General features: G+C 32.1%; 2 protein-coding genes across 4 annotated transcripts in view; one reads left to right on the top strand and one right to left on the bottom strand.

Moving 5' to 3' along the window:
• The window catches only part of LOC148622414 (protein RRP5 homolog), a 39,811-nt gene extending 20,659 nt beyond the window's left edge, over positions 1–19,152 (top strand). For 2 of the 3 annotated variants that reach the window (XM_088572307.1, XM_088572308.1), the window contains exons 22-43: positions 2,968–3,099; positions 5,328–5,476; positions 6,162–6,275; positions 6,918–6,985; positions 7,559–7,657; positions 8,055–8,148; positions 8,314–8,402; positions 9,159–9,206; positions 9,430–9,505; positions 9,776–9,859; positions 10,467–10,566; positions 11,229–11,487; positions 12,060–12,176; positions 12,705–12,818; positions 13,621–13,960; positions 14,754–14,882; positions 15,796–15,855; positions 16,147–16,331; positions 16,729–16,897; positions 17,520–17,673; positions 18,189–18,354; positions 18,884–19,152. In XM_088572307.1, the coding sequence (XP_088428433.1) occupies positions 2,968–3,099; positions 5,328–5,476; positions 6,162–6,275; positions 6,918–6,985; positions 7,559–7,657; positions 8,055–8,148; positions 8,314–8,402; positions 9,159–9,206; positions 9,430–9,505; positions 9,776–9,859; positions 10,467–10,566; positions 11,229–11,487; positions 12,060–12,176; positions 12,705–12,818; positions 13,621–13,960; positions 14,754–14,882; positions 15,796–15,855; positions 16,147–16,331; positions 16,729–16,897; positions 17,520–17,673; positions 18,189–18,354; positions 18,884–19,052 (2,915 nt within the window). In that variant the 3' untranslated portion in view covers positions 19,053–19,152. Of the gene's footprint in view, positions 1–2,967; positions 3,100–5,327; positions 5,477–6,161; positions 6,276–6,917; positions 6,986–7,558; positions 7,658–8,054; positions 8,149–8,313; positions 8,403–9,158; positions 9,207–9,429; positions 9,506–9,775; positions 9,860–10,466; positions 10,567–11,228; positions 11,488–12,059; positions 12,177–12,704; positions 12,819–13,620; positions 13,961–14,546; positions 14,595–14,753; positions 14,883–15,795; positions 15,856–16,146; positions 16,332–16,728; positions 16,898–17,519; positions 17,674–18,188; positions 18,355–18,883 lie in introns of those variants that run through there. The other variant, XM_088572309.1, reaches the window with a different exon arrangement.
• Positions 1,241–1,828, bottom strand: LOC148622415 (uncharacterized). Its single transcript, XM_088572316.1, has 2 exons — positions 1,735–1,828; positions 1,241–1,539 (listed from the first exon to the last, which is right to left on the bottom strand). Exons 1-2 carry the CDS (start codon positions 1,823–1,825, stop codon positions 1,241–1,243), a joined length of 390 nt encoding a protein of 129 aa, XP_088428442.1. The 5' UTR covers positions 1,826–1,828.
• Positions 19,153–19,446: the final 294 nt, after the last annotated feature.

The raw sequence follows: 19,446 nt of genomic DNA, 5'->3' as shown, positions 1-19,446 counted from the left end.
TTTCATTTACCCCTATACATTTGATCATGTTTACAACTTAAAAGATCCTTAAGTAATGTTATTCCAAACTCAAACTTTCTATTATTTGAGCTTAATTCTGTTGAAAAGTTAGTGGTCGCTATTTTGTTGCCAAGTGAATAGAGATCTGACTATGGGCTCAGATTGAAAGAAGTGATAGATGATCAGGCTTGCTATCCACCAAAATGAATTTCACATGACCTGTCATATACATATATATGACCAAAAATATATTAGATAAGTTCTTCATTTCAGTGTTATTACCATAAGTTGGATATATTATAAATTGTGTTGTACAACAGTCATTTTTACCAACTCCATTTTATGAATGGATACCTGGAAATAGAACAAACAAAATTTAGGTTTGTATAGTAAGCTTGGCTTAAAATGAGGAGCATGTTGACAGGTCAGATATATTCTTTCTTAATGATGTCTTTCACATTAAAAATTATCAATGGAAAGAGTGAATTCTGTTTCAATCCAATGAATTGTACTGAGTAATTTTAGTTTTTTTATTATTTATTTTTAATAGCCTTGGATTGACCTGTTATAAGGGCACAACAAAGAAAAGTGGCAAATGCTCTGTAGTCTGTCTATCTAGGTCTGTATCAAATCGTGTCTAGGCTGTAACTTTTTTGTATTTTTGTATTTGGCATATGGATAGATCAGCTCAAGACAGTGTGTCATGAACCATGGTTAGTGACTATTGTTAGTGACTATTGCCCTAGTGATTAGTGACCAAATAAATGATTTTCACATACAAATTTGTGTTGGGTCTGTCAGCTTTTTGTCTTTTGGTGTATGCTATGGTTATTTGGACTGATGGCAGATCAGCTTAAGACGATTTATTATGTACCATAGTTGGTTGCCCTAAACCTTGAACTTCCACATCAAGATCAAGTTAATGATTTTTGCATACTGATTTGTTTCAGTGTCTAATAAATGTAATATGTTGCACATGGCTGATGTATGGTGCTTTTACCACAGAGGAGGATATCATTTCAATGTTATCAAGTTATGCATCATTTCCCAGGAAATCCTAGTACAATTCCCATTTACTAAGTTTTTTATTTGCATACTGATCATTTTGAAGTACATGTACCATATAAGATAAATCAGAGTAATATTATTCATATTATTTATTTTCACAAAACATGATTATTCAACAATTAAAAACAGAAACATGACAAAGAGCACTAGAATGTAATAATTTAGATGTACATTAACAGTCTCTAGAATACACTCGGAAGTCTTTTGTCAATGACTGTACTGTTGGGTCTTGGTCAAGTTGTCTGCCCCTTGGTGAACTCTGTTGTGGACTGCTGGAAGAAGGTTGTGAGTCAGAAGTCTTTGTGATCAGGGAAGATAACTCTTGTATCTGATGCCATTTCTTCTCTCTGTATTGGTTGTAAGATTTAGTCAGACCCTTGGTAATGGATTTTCTGGTGACCAGTTGGTTGCTATAGTTACCATTGAGTTCCCTCTTGAAACACTGTTGGTCTATCTGTTCTAATCTACATTCTGAAAAAGATGAGAAAAATAAGTATATATATAATATTGACAGTATAATGCATGTGTTTATGTGACCTATATCATCTGCCTGCATAGTGAAATTTTCTCCTGATGAGTATTTTAATTACTTGTGAAAATTTTAATATGTAATTTAACTTTGATGACTGGTCCTTTATTATATGTAAGATTATCTATCCAACATACCTAACAAACTGAGCTGAGTTACAGCTTGGTCGTGGGCAATAAGTAGGGTCTTAAGCTGTTGTGCATAGGATACCAGAGTAGAGTGATCCATTGTATAAAAATTTGAAAGAGTGGTTGCTGTGGTGTTTACTTGGTATTCAGAATGATCTGATGAGAAGGTGTGGTGACCCTGTATTTATATTTTTGCATTTTACTCAGAGTAAATATAAGCTTGATGTTTGTATCTGAAGTGTGCTCACCCTTAAAAGGTAAGATAAAAGAGGCTTGTATTTTTAAAGCATGATCAAAGGTTTGGTTACAGATAATAATTTAAGGTCAATGGGGTTAATTAACTTATAATTACAGATCAAAAGAATTATAAATTGATAATGATGTATTGGTCTATATATAACAAAGAAACAAAGGAGTATTGATAATTTAATCAAGTATTTGAGTTTATTTGATTGTGTGCAAAATATAGATTGGTTAAAACAGTAAAAAAATGGATTTGTTTTTCAATCATTTTGAAAATGATTTTTTTTCTCTATAGGAAGAACCCTTATTTTTTTTAAAGTCAATTAAAAATAATTTGGTTATTTTTTTAAAGTGAAAAATTATCAAATTTATCTGAATCATAAATCCACACATTCAATACAATTTTGACAGCATATTAATCTTTAAATGAAAAATGCACCTTGTCAAATTTTCATTAAATTTAAGTAAGTATGTTAAGTTCAGTGTTTGGTTGTAGCAGATACAAAATTTCCCTCAGTGACATGAAGGTCATTGTTCATAATTTGTTCTAACATATTCATGCATATCCAGCATTTTTAAATTTTAAGATAAGAATCCCTTACATGAAGTAAAGATAAGACATTTGTCCAGCAGACTCCAGCATACTATTCTATTTCAAGATGAGAAGCCCCTATCGGAGGCAAGGACAGGACATGTGTCAAGCATACTTTTAAAGTATTTATTCTATTTTTAGACAAGAAGCCCCTAATGGTAAAGATATGACATGTGTCCAGCATGATATTCTAGTTTTAGATAAAAATCCCTACTTAAGGTGAAGGTGGGACACAAGAAAATTTTTATTATTTATTTAGATAGGAATTGCCCACTGAAGATAAAGACAGAACATTGTCTAGCATACTTTAAAAAGTGTTTGTTCTATTTTAAAATGTTACTACTCTACTGAAGTTGAAGATAGAACATTATGCGGCATACTTTTACAAGTCTTTGTTCTATTTTTAGATCAGAATCCCTTGCTGAAGGTGAAGAAAGGACATGTATATACTTTAACAATAGATGATGTCAGTGAGGTGGGTATATTAGGACACCTCCCCAATGGAGTCAGAGGAATGTGTACCAAAGAACATATGGAGGGTAGGTTTTCAAGTCATCTGTCATAGAGGGATATTTTCAGATTATTATGGTCTCGTTCAAGAATTTTGATTTTTAATTTATATAGACAATAAATCTGAGACTAAAAATCAGAATTTACATCATTCATTAGTAATAAGTATGGATATTTTTCTATGTCTTATATTTCATTACATCCATAATTGCTAGCAACAGCAATTCTTGCTTTATCCTATCATTCATGCTTAATTTTAAATGTACCATTATACACCTTGCAAAGAAAGTTTGTGGGTACCATACATAGGAATCAACCTATCTGTCTGTCTGTCCACTTACCTTGTAAGCACAACTCCTCCTAAAGCACTCATGGGATTTTGATGAAAGTTTATAGTAAGGTTGAGTATCATATGTACATGTGCAGGAAGGTATATAAATACTGTTGATGGTCTCCAAAGGGAGATAATTCAAATTAAAGCCTTTGGTCTCACTAACCACTTCTAACATTTCCATTACTTTACATGTTAAAAAAGTAATTTTCAAAGTTTCACTGTGAATTCCCAGGACAAATTACATCTTAAAGTTGCATACCATTGCAAAACTGGGAAAATAAGGCTTTCAAAATCATTATGGTAATGGTATGATGATTGTAGAAATTCTTCACAAAATTTACTTGAATAAATAATACTGAAAATCCACATTTTAACCTTTTCTGCTAAATGACAGCACGGAGGCAAATTACTCACTCATGTAAACAATATTCATACACTTTTGTAGTAAATTACATATATGGTTTTAAAATACATATTCTCAGCTTTATTTTGACTATTTTTAATCAGAATTCACACTAATAATGCACTTACAATGCATAGGTCTAGGTTCAGTGTGTTTTTGGTACTACATAGGTAGTGGCCATTTGACCTGGACGTAAGTGTGACCATTAAGGTTTAACATGTTAAAAGCTGGTAAGCACAACTCTTCCTAAACCACCCAAGGGATTTTGATGAAATTTTACCGAAAGGTTGGATATGATATGTACATGTGCATGAAGGAACATAATACTGTTAGATGAGAGGATTCCAAAAGGTGACAATCCAAATCATGGGTTTTACTTGTTACAACCTCATTAATACAACATCTCCTAAAACCCTCAAAGGATTTTGATGAAGTTTAAATGGAAAGTTGGATATAATATGTAGATATGCATGCAGGAATATAATTAATGTCAGATGACTTCAAAGGAAGATTGTCCAAATCATGGGTTTTACATGTTAAAACCTTGTAAGTGCTACTGCTCCTTCACCACTCTCAGGATTTTTATTTAATTTTATAGGAAGGTTTGGCATTATATGTAGATGTGTTTGAAGAAACACACTTGCTGTCAGAGGACTCTAAGGGAAGATATTCCAAATTAATGACTTTACATGTTTAAACCTTGTAAACACAACTTTTCCTAAACTACTCAAGGAATTTGTTGTTCTTTTAAAAGAATGTTGGGTATGATATGTAGATGTGCATGAAGTAATATAATTACTGTTGGATGACTCCAGAAGGAGATAAATTCTAATTAAAGGTTTTATATTTGAGTAGCCCCGTGCAGGTCCGGATGTTTAAAGAATAGGCCTGCAGCAGCACTAAGCTTGTCGTAAAAGGGGACTAAATAGTGCTCAGAACCCTAGCCGGGGGCTAGGGCGCTCTGCCCACAGAGCAACTGGGATGTGTGCCCCAGGTGGTGGAATGGGGTACCCCTGGTGTGTTACATGCTGGGGTTGTCAGGCTATAATACGGAAAACCTGACCCCAAACTATAGTGGTGCATCTTGTTGGGAAAGATGCCACGCTCCTCGCACGTTAAAGAACCCTACTGTGGTATTCTCCCGGAGTAGGAACCATAGGGCTCCGCCACAGGAGGCTAAATTGCACGACCCTACCCACCTCTCCCTATTTCCAGTGGCAATCAAAATTTGTCGACCCCATTGTCCTTGTGTCCCATCCCTATTTCATTTCATCATCATTTCATGTTCATTTTATCATCAATTTCATGTTCATCGTCTGAATATAGCTGAAATATTGCTGCTCGGACGTTAAACCCCAACAAACAACTACATTTGAGTACATTTGAAGCTGGGGTATTCTCTTTGTGATCTTGCTCTCAGTATTTCTAGTGTTTTGACTACCTTTGACATAACTGTCATTATACTTTGTATGAGTAATAGCAGTACCTAGCTTTTGAGAAGATATTTATTTCATCTGCAGAAAAACAATACAATGAAGATGATGAAGTAGAGTGTCTGGTTGTTTCCCTGGATATTGTCAATAACTGTGTTGAAGTTGTGTTGTCTGAACATCTAGTTACATCTGTAAAGAGTAGGGTGACTAAAGACAAGAAAAAGGGGACGACAGAGGTAAACAATGATAAATATAGAAAACGGAAATTTTTAATTAAATTATTACTAGTATTTATTATATAGATAGCAGTGATTTACTGAATGTTTCCAGTGTAAAAATTTTTGATAATTCACACTTTGAAATAAATTTGGTAATTTCACTCTGACATTTTCTCCCACCAAAACGTCACAATACGAATATCAATCAGCTGTTCACAAAATTTTAATTATTGAAAGTAGCAATGAATAATGGAGGAAATCTTCATACTATATAGGATAATCAATTAGGTATCGTGAATAACCAGAATTCAATCACTTGTGCCAAGAATGCATCAAGATTTAACTTGTGCGCTGGACAAGTTCTGCACACTTGTTAAATCTAGGTGTTCTTCGGCACTCATGGTCATTTTTTGGTTATTCACTCTTTCCAGTTAGTTATCCTATAAGTCATATTGTTCATAAATCATTATTTGCACATGTATTCATAGACTTTATTTTCTTCCTGGAATTGGAAGCTTACAACTTTTTTTTAATTTCTGATTTGTTAATAGTGGTGTCATAATTTTCAACTAATATTTGAAGTACATGTAGTGGAGTATTGGAGCATTTCATTGTGATGTTTTGTTGCTTTCGATGATGAATATGATGCTATATAATTAACACATTACACCATATTACTTATGAGATATATTTTGTCTACCAGATTAAGCCAGGTACCAATGTAGAAGGAGAGATAGTGGTTATAAAGAAAGACTATATAATGGCCAGTCTGAAAGGGAAACACAATGGTGTTCTGGTTTATCTACCATCTAGAAAGGTGAGAACATGTATGAAATAAAGGGTAACAAAAAATCATAAAAAGATTATTACATTATTTTCCCCCTGATTCATGGAACCGGTAGCAATTGGTCATTTAATGGAATTTGCATGGTATCAGATAAATACACATTACATGTATATACATTATATATTGGTACATCTACTTGTATCTTGTCAAGACCGTTGCATACAATTATTGTAACATTAAGTGTTGAGTATTGATACAGGTTTATGTGTGATACATATTGTATTTTCTACATTTAACTGAAGGGAGAAAGGTTTATCTAAATTTTACTGCCTCAATGGTCATGTGGTAGTAGGCTGACCTTCGTTGTTGGATTATGTTTATTTGTTCCAGGGGTCAGTCATACACAACACTGAAATTGCTTCTCTGTCATGCATGCAATATTTAAGAGAAGAAGTGACCACTGGTTGACTGGGAGTCAGAATACCTAAGTGCCTAAGTGGGATGGCATATGCCTTCCTCTGGGGTGTTGCTTTTATGAGCTAGTACATTTAAAAAATCCAAACTCTACCTTTCTTAATTGATTAAATAATCTTGTCCTGAAATGCTTGGAATAGCTGCCACAGAACATTAAACTTAAAATTTTTTCATTTATTATTTCTTTTTCTATTACAGCATTTGAATGATGTGATGGGTATTTTTAGTTACAATGTCGGTCAGAGTCTTCCTTTGGTTGTCAAGAGGTATGTAGACAGGAAGTATCTATTGATACCACATTTTTACTTCATGGTTTATCATTGATGTTGCTAGGAAATGCATTTCATATCTTGTCTCTTTGGACTTTCCATCTTTCTGCTGTACACTGTTAACTGGATTCCACTAAAAAGTATGGACTTAATACATATGTATGTTGCTTCTTATCGTAATATCTAGTTGAGACAGAAAGTGTTAAATTTTTTTATAGGAGTTTGTAATGGTAGGCTCATAATCAAGGGGTTACAAAGATTCCTATTGGAAGCCAAAAACATTGAAAAAATTTAAAATTGGTTGAAAGCCCTTTTTAAAAACTGTCCATATAACTCGCCCCATGACTTAAAAACTGGAGTTTTCATTTACGGGATGTGATTTAGAAGTTCCTACTTCCTTTGTATACTTCAGCATATAATTAGAATGAATGCAAAAAGTCTGATTAAATGCCTATATTCTTTTGAAGAGAAAAGTTTTTTTATTACTTCCTGGATTATGGTCACATTGCTTTAAAGGAAATTTTATTTTTTTTCCAAAACTAAGTGAACTTTGCTATTTTATTTGAATAGAAATATAGATGGGCATTTATTGTGTTGTTTTAAATCTGATGAAAACTACAAGCCAGGACTAAGAAAGACTTTAGATGTAGGAGATATTGTCACTGTCAGGTATGTACCATAAGATGGAGGTTTACAGGGAATTTTCACAGATTATTGATGTTGGGAATTACTAGATATAAGTAGACTGCAACTTTCATATTTATTGTATTTGATTTGTATGGCCACCCTAGCAGCTCTATGAAGTGTATGTGTACATTCATACACATAATACCTATTTATTAGTCCTTTAACTTATTTGTGTTTATGAGATATTAACTTGAGAACAGATAACAGGATTTTTTCCCTTATCCAAAAATACTTGAAGATGAATATCAAGTTTGAATTTGGGTTTAATCATGTATTCCATTGCAGAGTTATGACCCTTGATTTCCAGAAAATTCCTTCAAAATTTGTTTTGATTTTCTCAATTGCATGTTGCTTTATAATATAATTTTGTTCATTGTAGAGTAAAAGATGTTCTAGATAGCCAACTAAATGTTGTTTGTGATGGAAATTTTGGTAGAATCCATATAACAGAGTTAACTGAGACCATTGATGATGTAGGTCTATATTTAATTTGTGATTTATTAAGATAAAATTGAAACTTTTGATGTGCTTGGCTATATTTTATGTTAAATGAAAGGTTGCACAACATCTACACATACATACAAAAATGGCAATTATGTATTTATTTAGATAATGTATATATGTCTTTCTCCTTACAGGGTTTCCAAGCTATAACACAAGATGGCTACAAACAGAATGCAGAATTACAGGTTAAAGTTATTGGTTTTAGAGAGACACAACAGACAAGGTAGGGAAATGTTGATGATGTAGATAGTACTGTCTTTTCAATGTTAGTTCCTGTTAAAAGATTCAGTTAGAACACTTTCAATTTAACCCGAAAAAGTTGCTTCTGTACAATGTATGTTGCAATAATATGCATTAATATTAACTTTCCTATCTTGTGTTTTCTTAGTGTGTTGAGTGAGAAATGAAACAAGATAAATTTTACAAGTGCAAGTTACAGATAAAATTTCCTAATTCTTTTGTTTTATGTGTAAATGCTTGTAAGAATCAGGTATGTCAAAAGCCCAACAATCTGACAATGTAACATCAACTAAGGAAACTTTCTTAATTTGAAAAAAAAAAAAACATTAATTCATTTTTACATCACAGGTCACAGAAATTTTTCAATAGAATCTTAGAAAAATGAGGTTTTTTTACAGAGTTATCTGCCATTGAAATGTTCACTTTCATTGCATATCAATGAAATTGTAACTCAATGGTCCAGCATGATATGGACAATCTTGTCTGTTTCCCTTGATTCTGATGGTGCACATGGTCAAATTACACAATCAAAATGATGGGGTTTTTTTTATACCATGCTTCACCGTTTGCCTGATTCTTACAGGGACTGACTCTTAAATTTGATATGTCATAGACATTAGATACATTACAGGCTTGAAGAGTATGCCTTGTAATAGATCTGACTTAATGCACTCTTCATCCTCCTGCGATCATCCATTTAAGTTTGTATATATCATGGGTTCAATTTTATTTATTTCAGTGGAACAGCAAAACCACAAAAGTTGGCTGAGTTTTCCATGAAACAAAGGTACATGTCAAAACCAGTAATGTAGATTTCATTTTCTTTGATAAATATATATGCAATTAACCAGGAGAAGACCAATCTCAAACTGCCTTCCTACAATGGTTATAAAGTAATATCTTTCTTGTTTGCCATGGAATTTTTTTCTGATGCACTTATGTGAATGATGAAAGTTTACCTTCATTTTTTCTTCTCAAATGAATATCTATTATATCCTATTTTTTTTTAGTAAAATGGAAGACTCTATTACAAGTGATAATCAGAAATTCCAGGCAGGCCAAAAAGTGATTGGATTTGTGTCAAAGGTAAGAATTCAGAGTAAACAAATATTTTTGCTCAGATATGAATTAAAACCCTTTGGGGGGAATATAACAATAATAATTAATATAATGATATATATTAATATGATAATATGAATAAAGATTCAAATAACAATGCCATGCCAGTAATATGATCTCAGACTCAATACTTCAAAGAAGTCATTACATAAGATGACCCAAGACTTATATAGTTTTTTTACTAATAAATAGAAGCATGTAAAACCATTAAATGCTAACAAAACTGTTATTTTTCAGTGTGAGAAGAATGGCCTATGGGTACAAGTCACACCAACAACTAGAGGCTGGATTAGTGCTGATAATCTCTCACTGGATCCAAAGGTACCCAACTTTTCATTACAAATTTGTATGTGGTAAAAATAGAACATGTCAATATCTGAATTTTGCCATAGAGAGTAGAGAAATAGTTGAAATCAGGAATTAGCTGAAAAAAAAAAATTCCCATGATAACTGTAGAAAGCTTGGATAATGTTAAATGGTGGGAAATCTCTTACAGAAATTAAATCACTGTTTGGTGGTTAAAAAGTCACATGTATTTGTAATCACTGGCATAGAATGGGAGAAATTGGATTATCAAAGGTGTGTGATTACTACTAACAATGTTTTCAGATTTCAATTAAAAAAAATGCACACTCAAGTCAAGTTTTGAATACACCTATATTCATGATTGATTGTAGTTTAATTTCCTATGACAGATATCTCGTGTATTATAGGACAAGTCTGTATAGTTTTATTTCCAATGACAGATATATCGTGTATTATAGGACAAGTCTGTATTCAAAGTATCCCAATATAGTGTTTGCTTACTGCTACATGTATTACTGTATGTATTAGCAATATTCACACTGATAAAAACGTCACAGCAATTTGACATTAAATGTACTTTTCCTTTTAAATGATTTGTGGACAGTAATTTTATCCTTGACAGGTTACAATGAATGTAAGAAACAACTTTAAGTTATGGACAGGTTATAATGCAACAGTGTTGAACATCAGGAAGGATGGATCATTAGAATTGTCATTGCTTGGTAAGTAGCCTGAAAAACAACAACTGTCATTACTTAGTACATACATGTATGTAGGTAGCCTGAACAACAACTGTCATTACTTGGTACATACATATATGTAGGTAGCCTGAAATAAACAACTGTCATTACTTGGTGCATATATGTATGTAGGTAGCCTGACATAAATAACTGTCATTACTTGGTGCATATATGTATGTATGTAGTCTGAAATAAACATCAAATTCATTAGAACTGTCACTTGGTTGATAGCCTGAAATAAACTTCAAGATCAATAAAAAATCATTGCTTGGTAGTTAGTCTGACCAAAACAGCCGTCATTGCTTTGGAGGTATAGGTAGTCTGATCTAACACTGTGTTCATAAAAGATCCCATCTTGCTTATTTAACCTAATGTTAAGAATTTTAGAACCTCGAGAAGGTTGTTGGTTTAGTTATAACTTACATGTAAATTGTTAGATATCACTAAGAATATTTTGCATGTTTCTTATACAAAAATTTAAGTTTGAGTTATGGCATACCAGATATAGTTCACACAAAAAAAAAACTTTGAATTATATTTTCAGCAGTTAAAATAATCTAATACTTTCATATTCTCTTCTCTATTTCTTAAGGTATTTAAGCTATTATGTAATTTATATATTATCTTTGATTTTTTTTTTCCAGATAATCCCCAGTACACTGTTGAAGATAATGAAATAAAATCAGGCAGTTCATACACTGGTACTATTTGTGATATACAAAGAGGAAGTGGGATGGTTGTCAAACTGTCTCATGGTTATAGAGGTCTAGTCCATTTAACAGAGATTTCTGATGAGTTTACTGACAATCCTACCTCAGAGTTCAGCATTGGAGGCTGTGTCAAATGTTTTATATTGAACTGTAATAGTAAATACAAATGTGAATTTTCATTGAGAAAATCAAGGTAAATATAGTGTTTGATTGTGGTTAAATGTCAGTTTAAGCCATTTTAGAAATTTTGTTTCAAACAGAAAACTATGTGGCCTTTAAATAAGCAATATTTTTAACTAAGGAAAATAAACGGTGGAACTCAACATATGCACCATATAAAATAGTGGATTCCTTAAGAGGTCACCATAAGGTCTTCAACAAGTGTATGCACCTCATTAAACAAGCTTGAAAAGCCCTGACAACAAGACTAATAAACCCATTATACCAAAATGATGACAATTCATCATAATTGCAAGGTTTAGGTTATGACCAACATCTTCTTACTGTGGACAGGCACAAGAAACCTGCAGTGGAGTTCAAACTAGTTTTATAAGGCCTTAACTGTCCCACTTTAATGAAAGGCAATTTATGTATGGTAAACTTATGATTGCTTTTTTTTTCTTTACTTGATTGCTAATTCATAATTTCTAAAGATTGTTATCTTTCAAATGTAAATCCTTGAAAATATGATAATAAAATTAACTTTTCTAGTCTGGCATCTACATTTGTGACATTTTAGTTACTATCATTTCCTTGATTTAATAGGACAGTTAAATCAGTAGATGTGACAGACCCAGTAATTAACTCTGTAGACCAGCTATCAGTAGGACAAATACTAAGAGGTTATATTGTACACATGGGCAGAAACCATTTATTAGTCAGGTGAGTATGTATTCTGATCTTTTTGGGAAGTTTTGGATACAGATGTGTGCATTAAATATCTTAAGTCACTGATGTATGAAAACAATATTAGAAATTAGCCCTCAAAATTAATCTCAATGTTTGCATGCTTCTATTGAACAATAAATACTGTTTTTGGATGCAGAAATAGACATGTGATTAAAACTAAATGTAAATGACTTTCAAAGTTGAGCCCCATCATCGTCATGCTTTAATAGTCTTTTCAATTTTACAAAGTAAACAAACATAAAAAGAGGCGCTATGAGCTGATATAATGGTATTGTTATAACACTGATCAGTAATGCATGTACTATATTTACCTGGAAATGGGAATGAAAACTGTAAAGTTAATCTTAATTGGTAAAATTCAATAGACTGCAGAGATGAGATTACTCCCCTTATATTACAAGAACGGTAAATTCAATTGTAATAAATGAATTGAAATTGTCCAAGTTGAGAGCTGTTCTCAGATTTTACCCAGTATGTGTATATATGTTTTGTTTATCATAGTTGTGGAAGGAATGTGAAGGGAAGAGTTGCTGCCAAAATGATATCAGATTATTATATAGATGACATAGAAAAGGAATTCCCTGTTGGTAAACTGGTTACAGCAAAAATAATCAGGTAAAATAGTTAGATAGGTAGATGTGTACTTTGGATCTGTCTCAGGTAGGAGATTTTAGTGAAAAAGTTTATGTTTATGTAAAAATTATTTAGTATCTTTCACAGAAAATATAGTAATTTTAACCAAAACCTCCCGTAAATAACACATTTTTATATGGGAGTTTCTAAATCTTTCATTGTTTTTGTGGGGTCTCTTCCTGTGGGAGGTCTAACAGGTATGAGGATGAGAATTTTAGAATATACTTTTACTATTTTCAAGTTACAGAAACTCATAGATGTGAGCTTGTTAGCACATGTTGAAGTTCAGTAGTTTGTAATTTGCTGGAATCCTTCTTATGAGATATAGTATTAAATTTGGAATATTTTCATTCTCATCTCTGAAATGTAGAATTATAGTTACACTACTGTCTACAGGGAATTCATCACATTGTGTAATGGTATGATATTTGAAACTAGAACAAAAATTAGCATGTCAATCCATAGTGAAGATAAGATTAAAGGATTATACATGTAAGTCAAAATCAGCTGTTGCTCCAGGGTATTTTGTCTATCTCTGTACTGTCTTTTGAACCCTACCATTTTTTTTCATTCATTTATGCCAGGGCAAAGAAAGTTTCAATTTGATTGTGGGTGATTTGTTATGGCATGGTATTTCTTGTTAACATAAACTGAAAAAAGCAACACGTAAAAATCACAATGTGTATGATAGTTAATGTGAATCAAAGCTGAAAAAAGGCTTACACGTAACATTTTGTAGTTATCAGAAGCACATATATTTCCTTACATTTCATTTTTATTGCAGTATATCAGTAGATAAGAAAATTGAATTTTCACTGAAGGAAAGTGATACTGGTACTTCTGGTGTTAAATTGCATAGAAAAAGAAAAATTTCTGTTGAAAGAACAGAAGAAAAAACAAAAAAGAACAAAGTGGACAATAGTGATATAACACAACTGAACTCTTTATCAGTGGAGGAAGATGATACTGAACTGACAAAATCTAAGAAAAAGAAGAAGAAAAGAAAAAGGAACAATTCTGAGAATGCAGATGTATCCGTATCAGATTCTAAGAAACTAAAAGTAACAAGTGATTCAGACAGTGGAATAGATGATGCTGAATCACAAACTAAAAAAGTGAAAAAGGTAAATAAATATACAGAAAAAATGTATATTGTTTATTCTGAGTTGTATGGATGTTACATCAACAAAAGGTGTCAGACTTGTGCCCATTTGCTTGTTAAAAATTTTCTCAATTTTATATTCCTTTTTGATAAAGTCTACCCCTTGCTTAAGTGAGAAAGAAAATAGAACTAGAAGTTATTGAGGGCTATTCTAGGAAAAAATGTATAGGGGTGTACAGCATCTTTAAAAAATTGTATAGATGGGGGTATTTTTAGGCATACATAGTAATACTTTGTTATGAACATTCAATTTTAATTGTATGGGTGGTGGGGTATAAAAATGTGCTGTCCAACCCTCCCATACACTTTTTCCTGGAATAGTCCTGATAAAAGTGACTAATTAATAAATAGCAATAAATGCCATATAATACAAAACCAAGCAGAGTGAAATTTCTGGAAGGTAAGAATGATATTTTTAGAATTTTTTTATATTAAAGCCTGGGTTTAAACAGTTTTTAAAGATTTCTATATACAAGATATCTTAATATGAATTAATATGAAGATATTGTTTGTTTTCACATTTTAAAGTGAGATAATAATTATTGTAGGACAAGGGTTCCAAGGCCTGTCTGAATAAGTGAGATAATAATTATTGTAGGACAAGGGTTCCAAGGCCTGTCTGAGTAAGTGAGATAATAATTATTGTAGAACAAGGGTTCCAAGGCCTGTCTGAGTAAGTGAGATAATAATTATTGTAGGACAAGGGTTCCAAGGCCTGTCTGAATAAGTGAGATAATAATTATTGTATGTTACAGGACAAGGGTTCCAAGGCCTGTCTGAATATTAAGCTAGGTTGGAGTTGGGACAGTGAATATAAACCACCAGTTGTAAGTGCTGCAGTAGTATCAGACAGTGATGATGATGATGAGGAGTATACACAGGAGGTACGTGGATACTTAGTTTTGGTTTTATATCTCATAATATCTAAAATGTGTCTTTTTAAAGAATGATGAATGGGTCATTGTACGGGGGTATATAGGAATCACCCTGTCTGTCTGTCTACATTTCTTGTAAGTGCAACTTCTCCTAAAGTGCTCAAGGAATATTAAACTTCAAAGAAATCTTGGGTATCATATGTAGATGTGCAAGATAATTTGACTTAAAGGTTTTGCACATTTCATAAAATCTCATAAGCGCAACTTCTCCTAACCCATTCAAGGGATTTTTATGAACCTTTATAGGTAGGTTGAATATGTTTTGTAGATACAGTTACTGTCTGGGGACTCCAAAGGGAGATAATCCAACTTAAGGGTTTTACACATTAAAACCTGTTAAGCTGAATTGCTCTTAAACCGCTCAAGAGATTTTGATGAAACATTTGCAACATATATAGATGTACATGAAGGAATACAGTTACTGTCAGGGAGGAAGTTGAATTAATTTTCTTTTTATTAATATGTGATTTGATGGAGTTGTACTCCCTTACCTGTTTGTATTATATAGGACTGTTTGGATGGTTATCTCATGGATATACCTTCAACATATTAACTAAAGTATCAATTTTAGCATAGACCATACCCATTAAAAACATCATCTTCATCTGTGCAGAATCTCGAATAGTGATTTTTAGATTATTCTTTACATTATGTAGGATAGTAAGTGTAAAAAGACCATGACATAGAAGGAAGTTCATTCTTTTGTGGATATAGAGACATGTTTTACTGGTACTCATGATAGCTCCATTACGTAAGATTCCAAACTTCCAAAATATTAGTTTACTATTATGAAGTAATATTTCTCAGAATATTACTAACACAATGATAACTTCTCATTTTGCATTTATTTTTTATATTTTAGGTGGAGAAAAAAACTTCACAACACATCCAGTCACAAGAAGAGGAAAAGAGACTGTTTGAGGTTGTTATCATCTTTACAGGAACCCTTATCTGAGTTCTGTCTAAAAATATGTTAAACATGTTATTTAATGCTTTGGTATTATCTGGTTTGTGGAATCAAACAATATTATAGTGTTTGTTTTTTATCATTACAGTAAAAGGCATGTATATTTTAGTCTTGAAATTTACATTGATTCCTAGGTTCATACAGAAACAGAAATAATTTATGTTTATTATTGAAGAGAATCAGAAAATGTGTTTATTCTTTAAAGAGAATCAATTATGTAATAATAAACACATCTTTTCCCACTAGTTTGAGAAGCATCAGTTGGAGGGTGATGTGTCCCCAGAAACTGCTGAGGACTTTGACAGACTGACCTTGCAGTCTCCTGATAGTTCTTTGGTTTGGCTTAGATATATGGCATACCATTTAGAATCAGCTGAGACAGAGAAAGCCAGAGCTATAGCTGAAAGAGCTCTCAAGACCATCTCATTTAGGTAGATATTGGCAGTACACTGCATTTTAATCATTAGGCTATCAATTTCCAAGTTTGTGTACAAATCCACCTTTGGAAATCTGCTTATTATCTTTACCAAAAGAAACAATGAATTTGAATTCAGTTATATTTTTATTATTTAACTATTTAGTCTATATAAAAATCTAGATCCCTATTGAAGTTCAAGGTCAAGTGCACATACACAATTTTTTTATATGGTAAGGGGATGCCAATCTTCATATTGACCATGTCTAGTTTGTATTCTAATGACTTTCTGAACATCCTTGTAACATGTTTTTTTAAGGTTAGATGTCAGCTCTATATTACTGTATGCTCTACATTATGTTGAAAGTTATTGTGTCCTAAAAATATGTATCATATTTGGTAACCCGTTTCAGAGAAGAGCAGGAGAAAATGAATGTATGGGTAGCTTACCTGAATCTGGAGAACATGTACGGTACTCCTGAAGAGTTAACCAAAGTTCTAGAGAGGGCATTACAACAAAATGAGCAACTGACTGTGTATCAACATCTTGTTAACATCTATATCAAGTCTGGCAAATTTCAGGTGTGTTGAATTAATATGAAAAAATGACATTTTTTTACCATGAGTATACAGTGATATGGGTGTCTGTCCTTCAGTCACACATAGGGGTACCCATCTCTTATCCATTACTTCTCCTATACCACTGAATGGAGTTTAATGAAACTTTCACAGAACCTTAATTACATATTCCCATTGGGAACTTCCTATTTCAAATTTTGATCAAAAGTCAAAGAAGTTTAGAAGTCAAAAGGTGCATGTAATCGAATGAGGGAGTGGGAGTATCAGTTTAGTGAGCATTGCTTGCAGTTTTTCTGGTGTCTTATTGCTTTACTTTCTCCATTGACATATCTCTTTGTGCAGTTGGTTATCTTGCAGGGCTTATTTTAGTTTTTCTTAACAAGGTTTTTAGACATATGAATGTAGTTTTTAAATAAAATGTAAAAAAACTATGGATTTAACAAAATTCAAGACCTGGTGATGATATGATGAATTTAAAATTTTTCAAACCTAGTGATGATACGATGAATATTGTTATTAATATCCAAGATAAACTTAGTCTAGCTTGTATTTCAGCAGTTTACAAGATGAATTTAGCTAGCAAATGTTATTGATATGGAACTTTTCAATTTGCTATGATTAACAGGAGGCAGAAAATACATACAACGTAATGACCAGAAAGTTCTCATACAAGAAAGAGACATGGATTGGATTTGGGTTGTTTCACTTTAAGAATGGCAACCTTGATGCTGCAAGGAAAGTTTTACCTAGAAGTTTGAAGAGTCTCAGCAAAGAAAATCGTAAGTCCATCCAAACTGAATGGGAAAGTTTTCTTATTTTAAAGCAGCCTGTAGTATAATGTTGACATTGAGTTCTTAATTTTGAAGTTCTGTTAACTGAGAAAATAAATGGAAAAATAAGCCAGATTAACCTTGGTTTTTAACAAAAGGTTTGAAGAAGACCCTTTCTATGTAGTATTATTGTCTATAAATATTTCCATCGTATTAGTGTTTCTAGTATTGCTGTTCCTGTTTGAGGACCATTCTGGGGACCCTTTCTCTTAGTATTGATTGGGGACTTTTTCACTTTTCATAAAGGCATCCAAATTTGTTATTTCGTATTGTATAATATTATTTTTTTATTTAACTGGAAAAGTGTTTTTTTTTTTGGTAAGAAATTCAATGAGAAAACTTTTATTTTCAACTTAAATATCAACATTTAATCAAAAGTTCTAAAACATTTTTTTTGTAACTGTACTGAGGACAAATAAAATTGATTTTTCTAAATGTTTGTGATAATTGATTTATTTCTGTAGATGTGGAAACAATAGCTAAGTTTGCTCAGATGGAATTTAAGCATGGTGAACCAGAGAGAGGGAAAACTATGTTTGAGAACATTCTTAGTAATTATCCAAAGAGAACTGATTTGTGGTCTGTTTATGTGGATATGGTTATAAAAACTGGTGATATTCAAGCTGCTAGGTAAGCACTAAGTTCAATTTTTTAGAGCATTCAAACTTTTACTATAACCATAAAATTGATATAATGACAGAAGTCTTCATTTCAAAGAAGATTAATGTTGACACACACACACACACACACACACCATCGGGTACAAGTATCTTTCTAGCAACTAATATAACATGACATAAACTTTCCAACAGGTCCATTTATGCATTTTTATATAAATTCTTAAATAATTATGTACATTAAAGGTCTTTGTGTGTATTTTATACTGTAATGTCAAAAATGGAAAATTTCAGGGGTAGAAAGCAGGAAATTACCAACAAAGTGCACAGGCTGTAATTAAAGTCGCCTCTCAGAGATATGACTCAATTAAGATTATATGCTGTTCTTCATGCAAAATAAATTCATAATGACTAAAAATTGTATATCTATGTATAAATTCTGACCTTGTCCTTTGTTGTCTGACAGGTAAAAAGATGTATTATTATTATAAGTCATAATACAAAGTTAATTAATATACTAAGATTTATTTCAATCTTTGTAGGCAACTGTTGAATAGAGTGATACACATGAAATTATCTGCCAAGAAGATGAAGTTTTTCTTCAAGAAATACTTAGACTTTGAAAGAATGCATGGGGATGAAAGCCACGTAGACATTGTTAAAAAGAAGGCATTTGAATATGTAGAATCCAAAGGATTTGTTGATGAATGAATTTAATGACAATTACAATAGAATTATATTTTTGGGGCAAGAAGTCATGGGTGTCAACATATTTTATTTTATTTTATTAAAATTGTCATCACACTAGTAATTTTTTTTTCAATGGTATGTCCATCTAAGGGACGCCGTAACATTTGTAGGCTGAATTTCATTGTTGTATTTATGTGCTACCTCAACCTTGGAAGCATGAAAAAACACAGGAACTTAACAAAAATAAGCAACAATTACTCTAGGAATTATAGGAGCAATACCAGGCACATTCATGGTCAGTCAGAATGAACACAAAGTTTGACAAAAACCGACTGATATCTATATCTAATATAAAACTAGCCTTTTACATACCGTAATATAAAAACATTGAAAAACAAAGAATTTATACTATTCA

This window comes from Perna viridis, chromosome 3 (assembly GCF_037379345.1).
Source record: "Perna viridis isolate PV_CMFRI_1.1 ecotype Kerala chromosome 3, ASM3737934v1, whole genome shotgun sequence".
In the NCBI taxonomy this organism is placed as follows: domain Eukaryota; kingdom Metazoa; phylum Mollusca; class Bivalvia; order Mytilida; family Mytilidae; genus Perna; species Perna viridis.
The sequence above is the reverse complement of the archived record's forward strand: the minus strand, read 5'-3'. Positions and strand labels throughout refer to the sequence as shown.